The sequence below is a fragment of the Episyrphus balteatus genome, chromosome 1 (assembly GCF_945859705.1).
Source record: "Episyrphus balteatus chromosome 1, idEpiBalt1.1, whole genome shotgun sequence".
NCBI lineage: Eukaryota > Metazoa > Arthropoda > Insecta > Diptera > Syrphidae > Episyrphus > Episyrphus balteatus.
This window is the reverse complement of record NC_079134.1, coordinates 162,786,928-162,807,981: the sequence shown is the minus strand read 5'-3', so window position 1 is coordinate 162,807,981 and position 21,054 is coordinate 162,786,928. Positions and strand designations below refer to the sequence as shown.

Below are 21,054 nucleotides of genomic sequence, written 5' to 3'. Positions count from 1 at the left end.
AATGAATCCGTGATTTTATCGGATCGCGGTCTGTGATTTTTTTGGGAAAGCATGTTATTTTTATTGGAAAACCTCGATAGGGAATCACCCTGCCTAATCTATCTGAAATTCTAGCGTAAATCTCCTTCGAAAATAAATTCTAGGAAACAAAGAATACTTTGGAAAATTTATTTCCCACATAAAACCGATATTCTTCAAGCATTCAGAACTTAAAACAGCTTGTAAGATTATTTACCACACTTTTCATAAATGGTATTGACCACTCAAAAGTTGAATTAATAGCCTTGAGGTGGTAGTCTACTAATAGTAGATGTTTTGGTTAATCTAGTACATACTATCATCTACTCATGCTCTCCTTCCCGAGTAGATATGATTTGTATTGAATTGGTTGAAAAAGTGAGTTCCATTGAAAATCGCTAGTAAACTACAAGTAGTACTCCACCTCCCAAAGAAACAGGGCTTATGGTATGGTGAATAATAATATTTTTACTCTTCGGCCCGTATTCATCAATTGCTCATAATACTTACTTACTTACTTAGGGTGACCAGCGCCGTAAGGCGGCTACAATCCGCTGTGGATTTGGGTCTCAACCAACAAGCTTCGCCAGCCAGCTCTATCCTTAGCTCGCTGCTTCCAGTTGCGCACGCCAAGTTGATTGAGGTCCCCTTCCACTTGGTTGCGCCACCTCAGACGAGGTCTTCCTCTACTGCGCCGTCCCTCTGGGTTGGAGTCGGAAACTTTCCGGGCCGGAGCATTGTTGTCCTTGCGCTCCACGTGACCTAGCCATCTCAGGCGCTGCACCTTCTCTCCCAGGCTTGTCGTCGTTCCATAACTACATCCTACTTCTGGTCGGGCAGTTACCACTGAGTATACACTGAGCGCCACCTCAAAATAGTAGTGACTTGAACTAATACTAGATTCGATATATATATACACAATGGTCGAGATAACTCATAAGTTGAGTGGTGATTATTCTGGATGAGCGCATTCTCATTACATGAGCGCTTTGTTTAGAAATACCGGCCTTATATTGCGCTAAAATTTGAGTTAGTATTTTCACCCTGGTTAAATTTTGACACTTTCGTAGTGCATAAAACAGGCTTAAATTTATCTTACTGTAGAGAACGCTTAAGTTTAACCAAGGTGAAAATAGTAACCCAATTTTTAAAACAATTAGCACTCCAACTAACAATTTAGCTTCTATAAAGCTTTATAGAAGCAAAAGAAGCATGTATAAGGCTTTACAGAAGCAAAATTGTTAGTCAGGACATGGTCTTAAGTAATGAGCGCTTGAAGAATACTAGGGGTATTCTTGCAACCTGGAACATGCAACCTGGAAAACTTAAATACATCGAAAAATGGAAAAGTTTACCAAACACGTTTTATGCTGTAAATGCGGTTGACGGCGATTTATTTGAAGTCTATTTGGAGCTAGAAACCGAAAAAAAAAATAGGTAGGTATTTAAAATTATTTGTTTCTATTTTATTATAATTTTTGTAAATATATATTCACACCTCATGCAGTCATTTTAGTTTATTTTATCATCAAAATTAAACATTAAAAGTTGTCCACATTTACAGATTCAGATGGTAAACTTTTCCACCCAAAATTGTGGGGGAAAGTTTACCAGATTTTGGAAGTTTTTCCATACAAATTTTGAAAGGTACTTTTACCACATTTACCACGTTTACCCAGTTTCATGAATACCCCTTTTATTTTTGCGTTCTGGATAAACTATTTTGTCTTGCCGGTCTATTCCATACCTTATCCGGAAAAAATATAGAAACATACTCAGAATGTCAACACTGACATACCAGAAAAACAATTTTAGCACAAAAAAAAAAAAAAAAAAAACTCGCTTAGTGTTCTCTTTTGCGAACTTTTGAGGAACCACAATATCCTACTCTTTGAACACATCCGAAAACTATTTTATCAAGAATTCATTTCAGATTCATTTCTGTTCATTTTATATTTTGACAGTTTTGCTAACGTGTCAGCTGTCATTTGTTCACTCTTTCTTGTTGGTAATTTGCATTTTTTCAAAACAAACCAACTTCTTCATCTATTTAATTTAATAAATTTTTATAAAAATATTTTAATAAATATGGTTGATGCAAATACGAAAAAAACCCTAAGTGGTATTCCACTTTTAAGTGTGAGAGCTGGACCTAGAGACAAAGATTTATGGGTACAACGTCTCAAAGAAGAATACCAATCCTTAATCAAGGTAATCAACTAATTTTTCAATCATCTTGTAATTTTTTAAATTAAAAATAAGTTGTCAACAGTATGTTCAAAATAATAAAGAATCTGGAACTGATTGGTTCCGTTTGGAATCGAACAAAGAAGGCACAAAATGGTTTGGCAAATGTTGGTACATGCACAACCTGTTGAAATATGAATTTGATGTGGAATTCGATGTAAGATTTCTCTAAAAAGTTTTTAATGTCCACTGATAAAAAATATCAATATTTTAGATGCCTGTAACTTATCCTGCAACTTCACCTGAAATTGCACTTCCAGAATTGGATGGCAAAACAGCTAAAATGTATCGTGGTGGTAAAATCTGTCTCACGGACCATTTTAAGCCTTTGTGGGCGAGAAATGTACCCAAATTTGGTATAGCTCATGCAATGGCTTTAGGAGTGAGTAACAGAATACGAAGACAATTGCTATTTTGTTTTTATCGTAATTATTTGTTTGTCTTTTCAGTTAGCACCATGGCTTGCTGTTGAGGTACCAGATCTTATAGAAAAAGGAATCATACAGTACAAAGAAAAAACAAACGCCTAATTTGTATATGTTTTCTATTGATTGCTTGTGTTAGTGCTTTTTTTTTGTAATTAAATATTTTAATAAACTGTAGCTATTAGCTTTTTAAAAGTGATAACATGAAGTACCTACTAATTTAATTTTCTTCTAAAATAATCCATTTGACGTTGACAGACTTGCGTTTGATACTTTATCAAGGTTTACAAGCCTTCATTCTATCAAATGAATCTTGAATTCCAAATTTGGTATCATGCCATCCTTAGTTTTAGCTTACAAAGCAGTCATAACAGATACGCTTCCTTATACAGCAAATATAGCACACTTTTGATTTTTCTTACCTTTTAACTTATATATTATAATTTTTATATGTCGATTCATAAAATTAATAATTATAAATTATTTCAATTCAATTTTAAAAAATTATGATTTGTAGAGAATACCCTGTTTTCTTGTGGACAAGGAAACAGCACACATTCCGAGAATCATAAAAATAATCATTTCTAAGCAAAAATTCTTAGAGTTTTCAATAAATTCAATAATACTAAGTTAGTAACTTGTTAGTAGACCACGGTTTTTCAAAGTTCCTTGGCACCTCTTTGGTAAACTTTCAACTAACGTCTGGTATTCACTTTTTGGAGTACGGTACCACGCTTCTTTGATGGCCCAAAGATCGTTTGAATTTTCGAATTTTGTTTCTCCTTGATATAAATTTATACATTTTCTATGGGGTTAATATCGTGAATTTGAGATGGCTAGGTGCAAACATCTATTTTTTTCGTCCGAAAACCTATCTTGTACTATTTTTTATGCATGTTTGGGTCATTGTCATCTATGAATATCTAATTAACTGGCGAAAAATATGGTTCTTTGGTATTCGAATGTAATATTAAGACAAAAGAATTTATCAATTCTGCCATCCACCTAACCAATGGGTCCTAACCATGCCAGGAAAATGCGCCCTAGACCATCAAATCCTATCATCTTTGATGTGTATTTTTATATCATTGGATTTTTCTTGCTAACCCGTCTATACAACTCAGCATCATTAAGTATCCTTCTTAAAAGTCTGCTTGACACTTTTTTCACCGAATTCTATACTTACTTCGGGCAAAATCGTGCGAGATGACTTAAAAGGTTTGCGTTTCTTTGTGATCGCTCTATCCACTCGTATGGAAGTTTTGCGGGGAAAAAATTAAAGCAATTTAATTTCAGAGTTTAAATTTCTATTTGCTCTTTCTAAATAAATGGCTTTATCCATCATTTAAATAAAAATTTAACGGTTAAACAAATGTGTGCTATTTCTGTGTCCACCAGCGAAAGAAACAGGAAAAGCATTATATTGCTAGTGCAAATAAATATAGAAAATAACGGTACTTTTAAGATATTTTTGTCTCCATCACTTTATTTCGACAATAACCAAAAGAAAAAAAAATTATAAAAAGCATTCCTAATATCTAAAATTCGATGCGCATGATTTTTCTCTACCCTTTAGACAAGGTTAAAAGTGGACTTAATTTTCTGTTAAGTCCAATATAATTTTTTTTGGAAAATACTTATTAAAAAAAAAAAAAAGAATATCACTCAAAAATTTTCTAACCGTACAGTGCCGGATGCTGTGATACAAGTTTTATTCTCCAATGTTTTGGAGATAATTAGAACAATTATGTTATTCGTGAGAGAACACTTCTGCGAACTGAATTATAAAAGCCTGTACAGCACATGAATTGTCCATAAAATTGCCATGGAGGAGAATAAATAAGCTTCTACTCTCGTTATGTGCATTTCAATTTAGTAGTCACTTATCTTACAACTACAACATATTCGAATTCCACCAAAACTGCGGGGAAGAACTTAGTTTTCCTTCGCAGATGGAAACTTGTTGTTTTTTTTTTTTTATTGCTACAGTATTTCTCATATCAGAGTGAATGTGCCTTTTTAAGCTTAAGTAAATGTGACAGGTGATCAATAAAGGAAACAATTCCATCTCTCGAGCACTTTACTTTGTTCACTTTGTACACTTTTAATGAAGTCTATCAAATTTTAAATTTTCGTGCAAAAAATATCAAAATCGGAAATTGATTTTTTTATAACCAAAGAAGAAAAGTTAAAGGATTTTGATTTTTTTTTATATAATTAGCGCGCACTAAAGGGGTTTTGAGTACCCTTAATATGTATCTAAACACAGTAAGAGCTTTAGGAAAAGAGGAAAGGATTTAAAAGGAGATACCGATGCACATTGGTTTTAAAGTTTTGAACAGGGAAGGGAGGGAGGGAAAAAATGAGGCGGGTAATGCATTATACATTCAATTAGTGCGACTAAAGAAAGAATCTCTTTATTTGACGGTACGACCGTGTCACAACGACATCTTTATATCAAAGTATTAACTTTAAATCTACGTTTTTATGAGTTAGTTAATATAATTTGTCTTGTTAATGTTTAAAAATTTTTGTGTTAAAGCATCATATTTGTAAAAAAAAAAAAAAACAGCTGATTTGTTAAAAACAAGGGAACAAAAATAACCATGAAAAGTTTGACTCGAAATTTATTGGTACCCAGATTTCACGGGAATAAAGCTGTCATTTCAAAAGATTTTTTGTTCAAACAAAAATTTTGAGGGAGATTCAGGACCGCACAGTGTATTATTAGAAAACGATAGGGACACATAGCAACCATTCGTTAACGAACGTATGACGTAATTCGACCCCAGGATAAAAACTAAATTCCCAAGGAGATTTACGAAAAGGTCTATTATTTCCTTCTGTTTTCAAAAATAGATTTAACTCTTACCATAAGAGTAAGTACGTGCGACGCAGTCGTGCATTTTATTTTATTTTCAGGATTTTAAAGCAAATACTATATTAATTTTATTTTATTTATTTTGATTCTTTATTCTTAAAAAATAATATGCAATTATTTAGAAACAAATTTAAGATAGAAGCAGACTTTTGAGAAAAGTCCATTTGCTTGCAGAAAAGTATGCCACTTGGGTAGTTCTAACTGTTGTTAAGCAACGACATTCCGAATATTATAGTCATTTTCTTCTAAGAAGAATCTTTATATTTATCACTTGGATGGATAAAAGCCTTATGTAATGATGAAACGCATTAACATTCTTCACTCACCAAGAAAATTTTGTTTTTTTTTTTTCAAGTTTTTCTTAACGGATTGTTGTTTCGACTGACGAAAGACATTTTAGCTGCTTTTTTCATCATTTCAGGTTTTATTTTATTCATTTAATTGTAGTTTTTTTTTTAGCAAATGTTGATCCTAAGTACGATTTTAATGATGTTTTCAAATTCATGTGCATCGTGCTCGAAGACAAATAATTAATATGTGCAGACTTACCTATTATCCTTCATCTTAAACGATTCTTAGTAAAATTAATTTTTGTTCGTTTTTAATGTGGAGAGTATTTCTTCAAAATTATTATCACTTCAAATCAGTGCATTACAAACATCATTTTCAAAAAAAAAAATCGATAAATTAAAAAAAATAATTACTTCATTTTTTTCTTTGTGTTACTTCATTTGTTTTTTTTTTGTATTTTTTTCTTTGAAATTTTTTTTGTTCATTTTGCTTTCCACTAATATGACACAATGATTAAGATAACAATTTTTTTTATGGTAGTTAAATCTACGAATGATATTTTTGAGCATCTAGACAATCCAATTCATGGTCGTGTTAAACTTATTAAGGGATTGCGAGAGCACAGCAGCAGTAGCAACAGTAAGGTGGAGAGAACAAGAGTATCCTGCATGTTATATAAGTTAGTTAGTATTCAGGGTCAGTAAATTTGTGGGTTTTTATTTTTTTGTGTTTAATTATTGTTATTATTGTTCTTATTCTTGTTCCAATTATCCGACCAAATATTACTCAATGAACTAAATATTGGATTAAATGGTGGATCTGAATCTGGTTGTTGTGGTTGCTGCTGTCCAAAAGCCGTCGGAGACATTTGTTCCTGTAAGCTGACAATGGGACTGTCACGCTTTGGGAATTCCAATCCTGGCGGAGGACGAATTGTTGTCACTCGTTGCCATGATGAAGCAGCATTTGCTGCTTGTTGATAACCCATTGGATCCCAAGTCTGTCCACCCGAAGATCCACCATTACCATTTGACCAATTGACTGTTGGATTTTTATGAGATTCTGTTAGTTGCTGCGGTTGCGAGGCAAAATATTCACTATTCGAATTCCATTGATTATGCAAGTGTCCGGCTGCAAAGTCTTGATCATAATTTGCATGGTTTCTTCCTACAAAATAAAAAAGTCATTAAAAAGGGAACAAGGACAGAATATCAAAACTTACCTAAATATTGATTAGCATCCCTATACATATACGATGGCATAACATTCGAAAAGAAACTCGAATTATTACAAACAGTTGGCTTTAAAACAGTAAATGGTTCCCAGTTTGGTGTTGAAGCAGGTGATCGCTTTGTACCAATCGGTCCCAACTCATTCGAGCAAATCTTATGAATTCCATTTGAATTATTTGCCATTGGTGCGGTTGGTGCTATCATACTATCGCCAAAAGTCTCATCATTTCTTAAATCTGCATCATTCCATTCAGTACCATTGTCCAGGGGGAGATATTCACTCAAAGGTTCCTCACAATCCAACGTAGATATTTCATTTGTTGGCAACTTTGCAGCAGCTACAACATCAGAGAAACTTGCTTGCTGATTAGGATCCCATAAAGACATTGGTGCAATACCACTATTTGCTACTGGCGAAGAAAAGTGGAATGCATTTGGCTTAAACTTTGATACTTTTCGATCGAATCTCTTTGACTGACTACTTCCATTGGATTGTTCCTTCTTTCGTTCGCGTCCAGGAGTTTTTCCATATTTCTTTCCTCCACTGTGAGTGCTGCTAACAGGCGTAGAACTTCCATTCGTGGATCTACTATCGATATTTTGAATCTCAGGAGTCGTTTGCAGTTTAACCATAGCTTCAGCCTTTTTTTCCGCCGATGATGGATCAGTTTTGTTTGTTGCCGTTTTTGGACTCTTTGTGCGTCTCACTTGCGATGGCCGATCATCTGTTGGTTTTGAATCAGACAATTCTTTAGTAGGCGAAGTTTCACTGGAAGCTGCAGCCGCCTCCGGAGAATTCTGTGTTTGATTTGAGTTAGCTTTGGGTTTCTTTGCACTTTGCTTGGGTATCTTTTTGATGTCTGTTGGACTCACTTGCATGCTGCAGTCAGATTTCGGATTCATCTTCGGCGGAGAAAACTTTTCCTTCTCACTGGGACTCTCTGGTATCGCAGATGTTGAACTCTTCTCTGACTCTTTTGGAGATCCTTTCGACTTTAGTTTATCTGTTGGCGAGATCCGGCTGGGAGCCGCCGCCACTGATTGCTGCTTAGGTGGTGTACTAATTGGAGCAACTTCTTTCGGTCTTACACCAAGTTTTGCAAGTTCTTGTGCCCACGAACGATCTGGTAAATTGTTATTCATCACAGGAAAACCTTTCTTGTTGGAACGTTTTCTAAAGTTGATCACACTGTTGATTCCTTTGCCGACACCCACTCTATTATTTCGGGATGTATCACTTGCCTCATCGTACGAACTCGCTTGCATGGCGATATTCCGCAGATTTAGCGTCGGTTGCAGAGGACCCTTATCGCGAGATATATTCTGTACATGATCGGTCAAAACTTTATCAGAATCCAAGTGCCCAGCAACCAAAACAAAAACAAAAGCAGTTGCCAACATGAATATGGCAATTTGTTTAATTCGAGATTCCCAAGGTGGACGTTGAACTGTCTTGGAACAATGTTCCAATACCGCTGGTGTCATAGACGCCATCAAAGTATAATTAACCAAGTAGGATAGATTTGTTTTTATAATCAACGGCCTCAGTACTCGCGCCAGTGTAAAGTCTGGCGTGAATGCGATATCAATCTTCTTGGAAGAATTTGACTTAAGTTCGAATCCTTGACAGTCTATGACTTTGAATCCGTAACCCTCGCAAAATTGGTCATCGATCATGAATGTCTCTACTAAAATTGGCACCTCACCAGTATTTCGAGCCACAAAGGTCCTCCTTGCACTGACAACATTCGATGGGTTTTCTGGAGTTGGTTCTTTAAGGCAAGTTGTAATGTGTTTTTCGCCAACATCAAAACTTAACGCAGCCAAGGATCCTGGTTTTTTGTTGCCAAATTTAAATTGAGATCTCACAGCCTTGGCACTCACCCAAACAGCCTCGTATAATGTCAAATTATTCCTAATGTGCATAATAGTAGAAAAAACTCCTGGTTCCTTGGCCATAAATTCAATTGTTGCCGAATGACTTGAACGGGGTGGAATAACTCGTGGCTTATGAACTCCAGTCAAGGTAAAAACATGTTTATCTGTTAAGTAACAATGCGGACATATTTCAACCACTTCCAAGGGAAGTGAAAGTTTTGTATTCTTTGAAACCGTTGGATTTGATATGAAAAAGTCAACAAGCAACGGTGTATCGGATGGATTGTTTAGAACAATCGTTGTTGAATACACCTGACCGATTTCGACAGTGGGAAAAGTTTGTACGCCACTGACTAGCTTTGGCCAAATTATATCAACCGTTAGGTTAAATTTGAATAAGCGAACTTCACTGGTGTTGACAGTAAAGGTGATTGTTTTCAAGTAATACTTGAAATGGCGAAATATTTCTGTTCGCCGCCGTAATTCGGTCTCATCGAAATTCAAATGGCTTTCTAGAGAGGTAAATAGAGGTGCGAGAGTTTGATTGAAGGGGATGTAACATCGCGTTTGGCATAGCGATCTGGGATCGAAATAAATTTTTCCAACATTCGTTACCGTATTTGGCATAATCCAGGTTCCATCGATATCGCTGTCTTCGAATTGTAGTCCAGAATCACTAAATACTATCGAATTAACTCGCATCGGTTTGATAAATGTTGAATGGAACGATATTTCAGCTGAACAACGTTTACCCTAGAAAGATATATTCAAAGATTAATCTTTGGTTTCCGAAAACAATTTAAAAAACTTACCGGAAAGCAATCGTTAAAATGAAGTTTGCTTTGATCAATCTCAAGACGTCCCATTATTGTATCAAATTTTACCGTCACAACAATCTGTTCATGTTCAGTCCAGATTTTCAAATTACCCGACAGTGATTTAGCTTGATAAGATTGTATACCAATCTCATAGACAGCCACATCATTTTGATCCAACTTAAAGCACAGCTCAAATTTGGATTCACTTATTAATTTTTTCTCTTCTCTTTTTGTTTTTAAACATCCCAAAAAAGTCGAATGAAAATATACTCCCTGAGGGCTGGAAAAATCCCATGAGGCAACTTCCAATTGTATAGGATTTGAATTTTGTATAACAACATAACCTGAATGAGACATCTCTCCAAAAGGAACCGTTCCCAAATCTAGCACCGAATTTGTTGTCTTCATATTAATATCATCCGTGTCAATTGTATAAAAATCCAATAGACCAGTGCACACAATCACTGGAACTTGGTAGGTCGTCACATTGGTAAGAATTTGTAGAAATGTTTGAACATTTGCTGTTTCATTTAGCAGTGTGATTTCGAATATTGAATGATTTTGTCCTGGTTGAAGGACAATTGGGACAAAGCTCGATAATTTGAAGGCTGTCGATACGTTAGCTTCGCCGCTGGTGGTGACATTTAGTACGGCGACAGGTAATGAAAATGTATTTACAACCCAAAAGTTTCTTTGTGGTGATGAGAAGTTTTGTGACTTCGTTATGAAGCGGGTTATGTTTTTGCTGAATTCAAGAGCACCATTAAAGACCTCAGCTCTGACATAGAGTACAAGTTCAAAAATTTCTTTGGGATTTGTTTCCAAGGCGGATTTTACAACCAGTTCGCCATTTATGATTGTGCTAGTTGTAAATGTGCTGGGATCAAGAGATAACTGTGAGACATTTCGATTCATTCGAATTGGGAATTCAATGTTTCGTAGCTCATAGTCAATTATATTGACTTTACTTTTGCCTGAATTTTTTAATTCTACTTTAAATGTTCGCATGTCATCTTGAGTGGTAAGTCGACCAAAATCGAAGACCGGTGTGGGTGAGAATAATCCGTAGGTGGTTAATATTTCGAATTCCACAGGAATTACCAAAATATTGTCAGTACCCAGACTATCGTCGTCACTGCCGGAAATTTTGATGCGTATGTAGGCAGTGTGATTGCCTGGATTGATGCCATTAAAACGTATGCGGATAATAGGTTTTGTTGAGTGAGGTGGAATTTCCCAGAGGTCTTGTGGTCCTTCTTGGCCGCCACTTGGTAATTCGAGTTGGAATTGACCTCCACTGCTGTAAACCTGTGAATAAGATTAAATTAAATAAATGTGTGATATTAATAAATATGCTGATTGCGCTCTGTACAAAAAAAGATATTTGCAAAAAAATATATATTCTTTTCTTTTAGCGCTTTGATTTTAATTACGAACATGTAGAAATTTACTTTAGAATAATTGCTCTAGCACTCAATTTCAGTTCCATTAAACTCGATTATAAGTTCAGGCTTTTTAATAAATAATTGGAATTTATTTGTTCAGGGTTAAAACTAAAATTGGTTGAAAATTGCGAAGTAAATTGCAATGGCTGAAATTTTAAAAAACCGTTTTTACCCCGAAATCCAGATCCTTGGAGTATATTAAACAAAAAGTTATTATGTTAAACAAAAATATACTCGGTTCCGAGAAAACTATTTTAAAATTTTGTATTTTTGTTACACAGAGTAATTGAATTATAAAAATGTTTTTTAGTCATTATTTTTAGGATGAAATAACTCTCAACTAGTATACGATTAGGGTAGGCCGTCCCATTGCGCGATTTTCTACTACAAGATTATTCTAAGAAAAAACTAGTTTTCCAAATTTTTAATTTTTTTGTTGGAAAATGTTTTAAAATATATGGTGTTTAAATACATACAAAATTAAACAAAAATAAAAAATACATATATCAGAAGAAGACATATGTTGTTAATACCAAACTCCGTAGAAATTATATAAGTACTATTTAAAGATATTGGACTGAATAATATTTCACCTGGAAGAATGTATTATGGCACTCGTAATTAATAAAAATTTCAAATTTAATACAGCTTTTTGTGCAATGTGAAATATTATTTGGCCCAATATCTTTAAATGGTGGTTATACAATTTTCTATATAGTGTTACGCCAACCCATCAATCAGTTTCATTTAAAGAAAGTATTAAAAAGTAGCAATTAACCCATTTAATAATACACCTGTGCGAGAAATGCTTGCCATGAGTTACTCTAAGTACGGGTAACTAATCTAGTGTTATTTCCCCGATTTAGAGATCATAACAACGCTAAATGACTGTGTTCTCAGAACTACATTAACAAATCTTTTTCAAATTATTCTTGATTGGTACAAATAAGTATATGTATAAGATACAGATGACGAGTAATGATGAATATCCCAAAAGGCTAGTCACCAAGTTTGATATTTCAATCCAAGCGTAAATGCTTTTCCTATCTTTCTAACTCATTTATCGAATATGATCGGGAGATAGCATGCCCCCAGAATGGAACCTCAGCACTGTCTGCTTGACATAATCGGAAGAACACAGCAATTCAGTCGAGTTTTTGTGAGTATCGAAACGAAAGCGGCAAAAATGGGTTTAACGGTCAATGAGGACAAAAGCAAGTACCTATATAATAGGGGATCATGCAGCAAAGTTGGGTATACCGCACAATACCAGCAAGAAAATGAAACGGTCTTCCATTTTCTATGCCAATGTCCTGCCCTCGCTAGGAATAGAGCACTCTCTGAGGAGTAAATTCTTTAATGTCATAGATAACATCTCAGAATCAAAGATCAAAGACTTGATCTCGTTCCTCAATGCAACAAAGTGGATTTAGGACTGCCTTACACTTGTTTTTCCCCTTTTTAAAACCAATTTAAAATTTATTTCAAATATATCCATTTATCACTCACAGGTTTCATGAGTTTTGGTATTTGGTCATCAAGCACGGTTTGCTTTGACCAGCATCTCTACCTACCTACCTACGATGTACAAAATTTAAAAGAATTTTGAATTATATACGATTAAAGAAAAACTTACATAATAATTTTCTTATAACGATTTTATTATATTTCTTTTATGAAATATCTAGAGGAGCAATAAAGAAGTTTATTTACTGCAATTTCGCCTTAAAATAAACTTTATCCCTCAAATAATAATTATTTTTGGGATAGATTTGATGGCATTTTTAGGAGTGACTTAGTCCACTTTCATAATTGAATCATTTATTTTCAAAACATGATAAGTCCATGATTTCAAATTTTTCAGGAGAAGAAAAAAACGTTCTATTTTCTTTTTTTAAGTGTAGCTAAATGTATAAAAAATATATTTTGTAGAACTTTAACCTAGCTACAGAATATCGTTTGGTATTTACTTTTTGGACCGATAGTTCAAAAGATAAAAAATAAAAACGATTTTGGACTTATCATACTTTGAAAATAAACGAATGTGAAATTAGTTTTAAAATGAATATAAAATTTTTTTTAAAGCCGCAGTCTATCAAACAATTGCATTTGGGAACAGAATATAATGTTTCGAGTAGTTATTTTACTTGAAAGGCGCTTTCAACTTAAGAATTTGAGTCAATAGTCAGCTTCTTTATGTGTAGTCAATTACTCATAAAAAAGTTGCTGTTTATTTTCAAAAGATGATAAGTCCGGGACTTTTATCATGTTTTGATAGTAAAAAAATTTTTTCGCTTAGCTGTAAAATCGAATATAGAATGATTAGATGCTTCATATTTTGAAGGCAGGTGTGGTTATCCTCCAAGAACATATTCAGTTAAAAAAACGAATTTTGAGAAAAAGTGGACTTATCATGTTTTGAAAATAAACGATTCAATTAAGGGCACAAATGTTAACTAATATTTAAAAAAAATGTTTAAAAGATCAAAAAATGTAACTTACTCTAAAAAATTTTTTGTAAATTGTAAATATTTTCTTTTTTAATAGTACAAGTTGCTAAATAAAACTTAGCAAACAAACAAACAAAAATTATCACCATGGACAGACATATTTTTGAGGCAGTAAAAGACTTCGGCTACCTAGGCTACCTTATTAACACACGAATCCACCATGGATTGTAGCACCGCCTAGCAGTACTGGCTACTATAAGTATGTAAGTAATCTTTTTTACTGTCCTTATTCATATGAAGGATCCAGAGGAAAAACGGCACATGTCCACTTTTAGTCAAATATAACTAGTGATGAGGTTTTGTAGTATTTACTGACCACTATCGGATGGCATTCTTACTTTTAGAAATTAAATTTAAGTCTTGCTAATAAACAAAAAAATTATATGACTTCAGTACTGCCCATAATCTCGTAAAGGCCCTAACTACATTTGTCTTACTTCTGAGTTATAGAGGGAAACAGTAAATCTAATATCGCAATTTGCATATAAAAATGAAAAAAATCAAAAGTACATTTTGAATTTTCTGACGTATTTGAAGACCTAAAAAAATAAATGAGGATAAATCAGACACAATGCCCTAATTTTGTAGTTAGGGCCTTTACGAGATTATGGACAGAGTACTAAGTTGTATGGAGAACAAAATTTTAAATTGCTCGAAATCAAATAAATTTAACTATATTTTACATATTATTGGTCGAAAAAAAAATAGTGGGTATGTAAAAAATCATGAATTTTGCAGTTAGTTTTTCTTTTTTTTTTTTTTCATTTTGACCATGATTAATCTGTATATATGCTTAGAGCAAACATAATCTTTATCAACCAAAATGTTGTTTGACTTGATATTCAAATCAAATCAAGATACGACCTTGTTATTTTTTACTGAATATATTCATATATAAATATATCTAACTATATGTAGTCATTATTCGTATAACAGTATCATGGCAAGTTTTTTTTTTTTATAAAATGAATAGTCACCAAAATAAAAAAAAAAGTCTCATAATCATAACAACATTGCGGTGTGGGGCTTGTTATTTTTATTTTTGATTAATTATATTTTGTTATGTTATTGACGATAGAAGAAACCTCGTGAAACGATAAGCCTTAAAAATATAAGATCTAAATTTCTTATCAGCAAAGCCACAAACAACTTGAACCACTCGAAACAGTGCATTTCAAATCACATACAGATACCTACTTCATATATATTTATGTATTTAAATCTAAAAACAAAAAAAAACAGAAAATAAAAGAACATTAAAAAAAAATACTCACCTCCACAATCTGCAGTGGCTTCGTATGTGGATTATACATGTGTATCTCAGGCGATAACGTTGAATTGAGTGGGGCACGTATGCCCACCAACGGCTTCAGTCGATAGGGACATTCCCTCCCCTCTCCTTTAACCAACAGCCTCGCCTGGCCAAAGGATGTGTGTATTAATAAATTCGTTTCCACGGCGCCATGTGATCGCGGCAAAAACACAACATTAAATGTTGTATTCCCTTGCGGCGGCACAACTTTGTCCTGGAAAAACGAACTATAAAAGTCGGCTGTCTTGCCCGACACAGAACTCAAGTAAACACTACTATTTTCATTCTTATTGACTAAAGTGACCACATGTGATTGGGCAGTGCCAATCGACCAAGCACCAAAGTCAAGGCTTGGCGGCTGAAATGACAAACTGCGATACAATTCGGAGGCAATGTCTGTGGGGGCATCTATGATGGATGCTGTTGAAGCACCATCTGTCGAGGAGGAGGAGGAACTCAATGGAATGGTTTCCACATAAATGTTCTGATTACGCTGATAACTATTATCGGCCACATCCAGTTGACAATCGATAAGTGCAGTATGCAAAAGGCATAAAAGAGTTAGCAACAGCATGATGACGATGATGATTGTGGGCTTCTCCAAACAACGCGTGGGGTCTTTTTTTCTTTATATTTGTCTCCTCTATCTCGATTTTTAGTTGTGGACTATTTTGATAGCTCGAATTTTTTTGGAATTGAATTTGATGGTGAAAAGTTGTGCGATAGCAAATTTCAATATCATTGCAGTTTTTGCGGACTTATTTCGAGTTGTTTCAATTCAAATTGATTTTGGATATTTAATATATATTGAGAATTATTATTTTTGTAAATAAATTCAAGTTGAAAAATTGTTGGATTTTATTTTATAAGAATTTTTTTATTTATTTTTATTTTTTTTCTCTGAATGCGTTTCCGCAATTTCTGCAACAACTAATTAGCACTGTTCGTTTTTGTGTCGTTTGTTCTCAAAAAAAAAAGCTGATATTTCGCGGTGACGCAAAATGGTTTTTTTTTCTGACAGCTGTGAGTGTGTTCACAAAGTAGGTACTTTTTGTTTTTAAGGTAGAGTACGCATTTGAAGGAAAATAAAAAATGATGCGTCATGTTTTCTTTTTAAACCATTGGACACTATTTGCAAGAGTGAAGGCTTGGTCACACCGAAGGGTACATGCGGCAGCGGTCAAAAATCATCAAAATTCAGCTGTGTGGAAATTTTTTCATACAATTACCCGTACCGCTACCGCATGTATTCTTCGGTGTGGCCAAGCCTTGAAGCCTGATCCAGTGAAATGAAATTTTTTGTAATGGCCATATTATTCACTAGTTTAAAAAATCTCCATAATATTCACTATCTCACAGAGAAAAAAATACTATTTTCATAATTAAAATCGGGATAACTATTTTGGATTTGGATTTATTTTTGACATTTTTGACAATTTTACATCCAGATGTATTTTTTAATCTTCTGAATCTTAATCTTCACTTTTTGAGCCAATGTAGTTATGGCTTAACATGGCCGTAAGGGATAGTTGTACAAACGTGATTCAGCCTCGGATCAGGAATTTAACTCGCCGATTTTGGTGGATTAATTGCAGATGAATTTGGTTCAAGCTACGTAAAAATTATATCGAGTGTTCTGTCAAGGTAAAAAAAAATACAAAAATAAACTAAAAAAGAAAAATAAATATCGGGAAACAAATTAATTAAAAAAAAATAAAATAAAGTGACATCTAGTAGCTATCATGTTTTCAAAAAGTGAAAAATTTTCAAAAAGTGAAAGTTAAAACCTTTTTAGATTTTACTTTTGTTTTTCTGAGATAAAAGATGGAATTTCGCAGTGTGTTGGTACAGGACAAAACATTTTACTTTTTTAAGTTGAATGTATTTAAGCAAAAACAAGCTGAATACAGTGAAACGAATAAAGCGTAACGAACTTTTTCGTTTACGATTTTGTTGAGTTATTTTGTATGCGAATTTTCGTTTCACTTCAGCAGCATCTAGGCTTAGTTCATTTTGTCATTGCATAGTCGTTCTGAGATTTGTGTTTGGGTTTATTTAATTATTTTCGTTTTGCAATTTGTGATACTCTACGTAAATATTTTTACGTTAAGATTTCGCAAGCAGTTCCCTGTCGGGAAATTTCGTTTTGCATCATCAGCGTTCAATTCAATTCAATTCAATTCAATTCAATTCAATTCAATTCAATTCAATTCAATTCAATTCAATTCAATTCAATTCAATTCAATTCAATTCAATTCAATTCAATTCAATTCAATTCAATTCAATTCAATTCAATTCAATTCAATTCAATTCAATCATTGAATAATTATATATAGAAGTGACACCGATAGTTTCTAGCGCTACACAATTTTATTTTTTTCGGCAATCAGATGTACTAAAAAATCCCCAGAGAGAATGGGGCTTGTCTTAGAAAATTATTTTTCCAAAAATTTGTTTTTAAAAAAGGAAATTTCACAAATACAAACGTAACAAAACAAATATCAAATAAAAATAAATTGTATCGACACGTCGACATCCTATAGTAGAAAAAAAAAATAAGGAAATTTTACTCACACATAAAACATAAAACAAATATCAAACAAAAATAAATCGTATCGACATCGACACATCGACATCCTATAAATGAAAAAATAAAATAAGGAAATTTTACTCATACATACAAAATTACACAAATATCAAACAAAAATATTGAAAAGTGAGTTGACATTATAAATGTATCCATAGTAACTCGAAACTAAAAACAAGAAATTTTTTATTAACGACGAGAATTTGAACAAAATTAAATATTATTGTTGTATATCCTAGGCACGTTATAGCTTATAGGGCATGAAAGTTACCCTTGTTTCAATAGTCCTATTAGCGTAGGTGACAAGGTGATTGCTGTTTAATTTTGCTTTCTGAGTTCGTATCCCCACAGAGATTGCTATTTTTTTATATTATATTTTGTTTTGGAATATTATGAAATGCGTAACAATTAGAGCCTTTTTTTGCTGAATCGAAACTTAGCATTTAATTACAACATAAATCCTTATGTGACAGTTTACGCCGAAGTTAAAATAGAGCCTAAAAGTTTATGTTCAACATGAATTATTTAAGGTTCGTTTTAGCTAATGGCCCTTAAAGAAAAAAAGAAAAACGTTAAGAAAAACTCAACGTAATAATTTAAATGAGGTAAGAGCTCAAACCAATAAGTCGTTTTGGCTCAAACTTTTTGTTTATTTTTGATTCCAAGGAGGGGAAATTGAAATTTTTTAACGGCACCAACTAGAGATGCTGCGAATAATGATTCGGTCGAATACCGAACATTCGACCACGCTTATATGTACATTCACTTACTATTAGGCTATTATTACTATAATTCAACAAAGCTTATCATTAGTAAATTTGATTTTCTACGAGCCTTACCAATAATCAAATTAAAGGTTCACTTAAATATTTAACTGAATTATACATATTTCTCTCAACAAATATAAACAATTTAATACTCAGATTAAAGGCTAAAGCTCGGCTAAATTTAATACTTGAGTTTCATAACCATAAAATTTAACCGAGCATTAGCTTTTAACCTGAGTTGTTTTTATACACTAGCCCAAAAAGTTTAAGGAACAAAGGAAAATTCGTGATAGCTCCAAAACAAGTACCAATTCGATTTGATTTTTTCTACTAAGATAGATTTTTAGAAAAAAAAAATTTCAAAATCGTTAGAACCTTATAAATTAAAAAAAAATTCAAAAATAAAATTGGTATGCAATTTTGTAGAAATTACTAATCCAAAAACTATTATTTTCCCAAATTTTCTTTCTGTTTTATATCTAAACTATATAAATGCTTTTGTATAAAAAATTCGTTGAAATTAAATTGGTAGTTTGGCACGGTTCTACGGTAGGTTAATAATAATTTTAAAAAATGTCCATGATTGCCCAAAAACTATTATATAATTTTTTTAAACAAAATCACTGGTACCGTTTTCGAGAAAATTAAACATTTCCTAAATTGGTTTATGACAGGTATCGTTATTTTTGATAAAACAAAATTAGTTCTAAAAACCCCTATGGAGATTCTGCAAAAAAATGCTACATACCAAGATTGATGTTACTCGGTAGATCCATTTAGCTGTTCCTTTGGGAGGTGGCAAAGTACTACTAATAGTTAACTAGCGATTTTCAATGGAACTCACTTTCAACGAATTCAATACAAATCGTATCCACTCGGGAAGAAGAGCATGAGTAGGTAGATGATAGTACTAGATTAAACAAAAAATCTACTATTAGCAGACTACCACCTCCAGTGGAACAGGGCTATAGTAATCCCATGTGTGATTGTTATCTCAACTTTTTTTTGTACGAATGCATAGCTTGACTATATCATGACAAAATAAAAAGCATGTAAAAGCTACATTCTTCTAGTTTTAGAATCTTAGAACCAAATATGTATTTTATTTCAAATGGTGAAATATAAAAATCATTGGAACTATCCCAAAACCACATTTTCTTGCATTTGCGATCAAAATATGCCCTTTTACCTTTTGAGTTTATTTGAACATTTTATTTATAAATATCGTTTAAATTTTAGATAACAAAAATGTTTTAATTAAAAATAAAGAAAAGTATCCAAAAATGGTACGAAAAGATTTTTTTTTCAAAATTTAACATTTTATAAAAACTTTTAATTTTTATTTGCAGTTGCAAATTTGAACAAAGCCGTATATCCAGAGTCCTTGTTCGCAAACATAAATCAGTTTAAGCAAATAAACGAGGTTGTTTCGTATTGTATTAAAATACTTTAAAATAATGTGAAATATGTCCATATTGTATGAACTTGATCCCTACCTACTCTTGCATTATGCGGTTTAAGAAAATAGTAAGTATATGCCACAGTGCATGTGGAAAATATTCAAACAATGTGAACTACAACTTTGGCCTAGATATTATTACAAAAAGCACCCTAATCAAAATTAAATAAACACTTCTATAACTGAAGAAAATCTTCTTCTTCTCGTTAATATAAACAAAAAACAAAATCCTTCCAAACATACATAAGAATCAAACATTCAAAAATAAATATTCAATTCAATATAATACAAAAATTTAAAATAAATTCAATTTCAATATTACAGAAACAAAAATAAACAAACACACTACTAGCACAAAACAAAACTAATACAAATACACCAAATATAAATAATATTGTAGATGTGGTTACTTAGTAACCAAAAGTCCTTTTCAGGGATTTTTCGGCCATCGAATACACAATCCTAAAACGATTGTGGCGCCACTCCTCAAACGATTGTGGCTCCACCCCTCAAACATAGCGGACGTTTTTTCCGGTGTCACTTCTATATATAATTATTCAATGATTCAATTCAATTCAATTCAATTCAATTCAATTCAATTAAATTCAATTAAATTCAATTCAATTCAATTCAATTCAATTCAATTCAATTCAATTCAATTCAATTCAATTCAATTCAATTCAATTCAATTCAATTTAATTCAATTCAATTCAATTCAATTCAATTCAATTCAATTCAATTCAATTCAATTCAATTCAATTCAATTCAATTCAATTCAATTCAATTCAATTCAATTCAATTCAATTCAATTCAATTCAATTCAATTCAATTCAATTCAATTCAATTCAATTCAATTCAATTCAATCCAATTCAATTCAATTCAATTCAATTCAATTCAATTCAATTCAATTCAATTCAATTCAATTCAATTCAATTCAATTCAATTCAATTCAATTCAATTCAATTCAATTCAATTCAATTCAATTCAATTCAATTCAATTCAATTCAATTCAATTCAATTCAATTCAATTCAAGTCAATTCAATTCAATTCAATTCAATTCAATTCAATTCAATTCAATTCGTTTCGCATCAGCAGGCCTTATAGCGCAAATGAGATAATTTCGCTTAGTTCAAATTTCAAATTAATTTTTTTTTTTTTTTCTATTTGGTATGAATCTTTTGA

The 21,054-nt window shown here is 32.6% G+C and overlaps 2 protein-coding genes across 2 annotated transcripts; one reads left to right on the top strand and one right to left on the bottom strand.

Moving 5' to 3' along the window:
• The first annotated feature begins 2,006 nt into the window (after positions 1 to 2,006).
• LOC129905657 (ubiquitin-fold modifier-conjugating enzyme 1) lies at positions 2,007 to 2,892 on the top strand. The gene is made up of 4 exons (XM_055981186.1): positions 2,007 to 2,229; positions 2,291 to 2,422; positions 2,480 to 2,647; positions 2,715 to 2,892. The coding sequence occupies exons 1-4, from the start codon at positions 2,107 to 2,109 to the stop codon at positions 2,793 to 2,795; spliced, it is 504 nt and encodes a 167-aa protein (XP_055837161.1). The 5' UTR covers positions 2,007 to 2,106; the 3' UTR covers positions 2,796 to 2,892.
• A 3,409-nt stretch (positions 2,893 to 6,301) lies between these two features.
• On the bottom strand, positions 6,302 to 16,021 carry LOC129920536 (transmembrane protein 131 homolog). Its single transcript, XM_056001855.1, has 4 exons — positions 15,020 to 16,021; positions 9,785 to 11,098; positions 7,085 to 9,725; positions 6,302 to 7,029 (listed from the first exon to the last, which is right to left on the bottom strand). Exons 1-4 carry the CDS (start codon positions 15,629 to 15,631, stop codon positions 6,593 to 6,595), a joined length of 5,004 nt encoding a protein of 1,667 aa, XP_055857830.1. The 5' UTR covers positions 15,632 to 16,021; the 3' UTR covers positions 6,302 to 6,592.
• Positions 16,022 to 21,054: the final 5,033 nt, after the last annotated feature.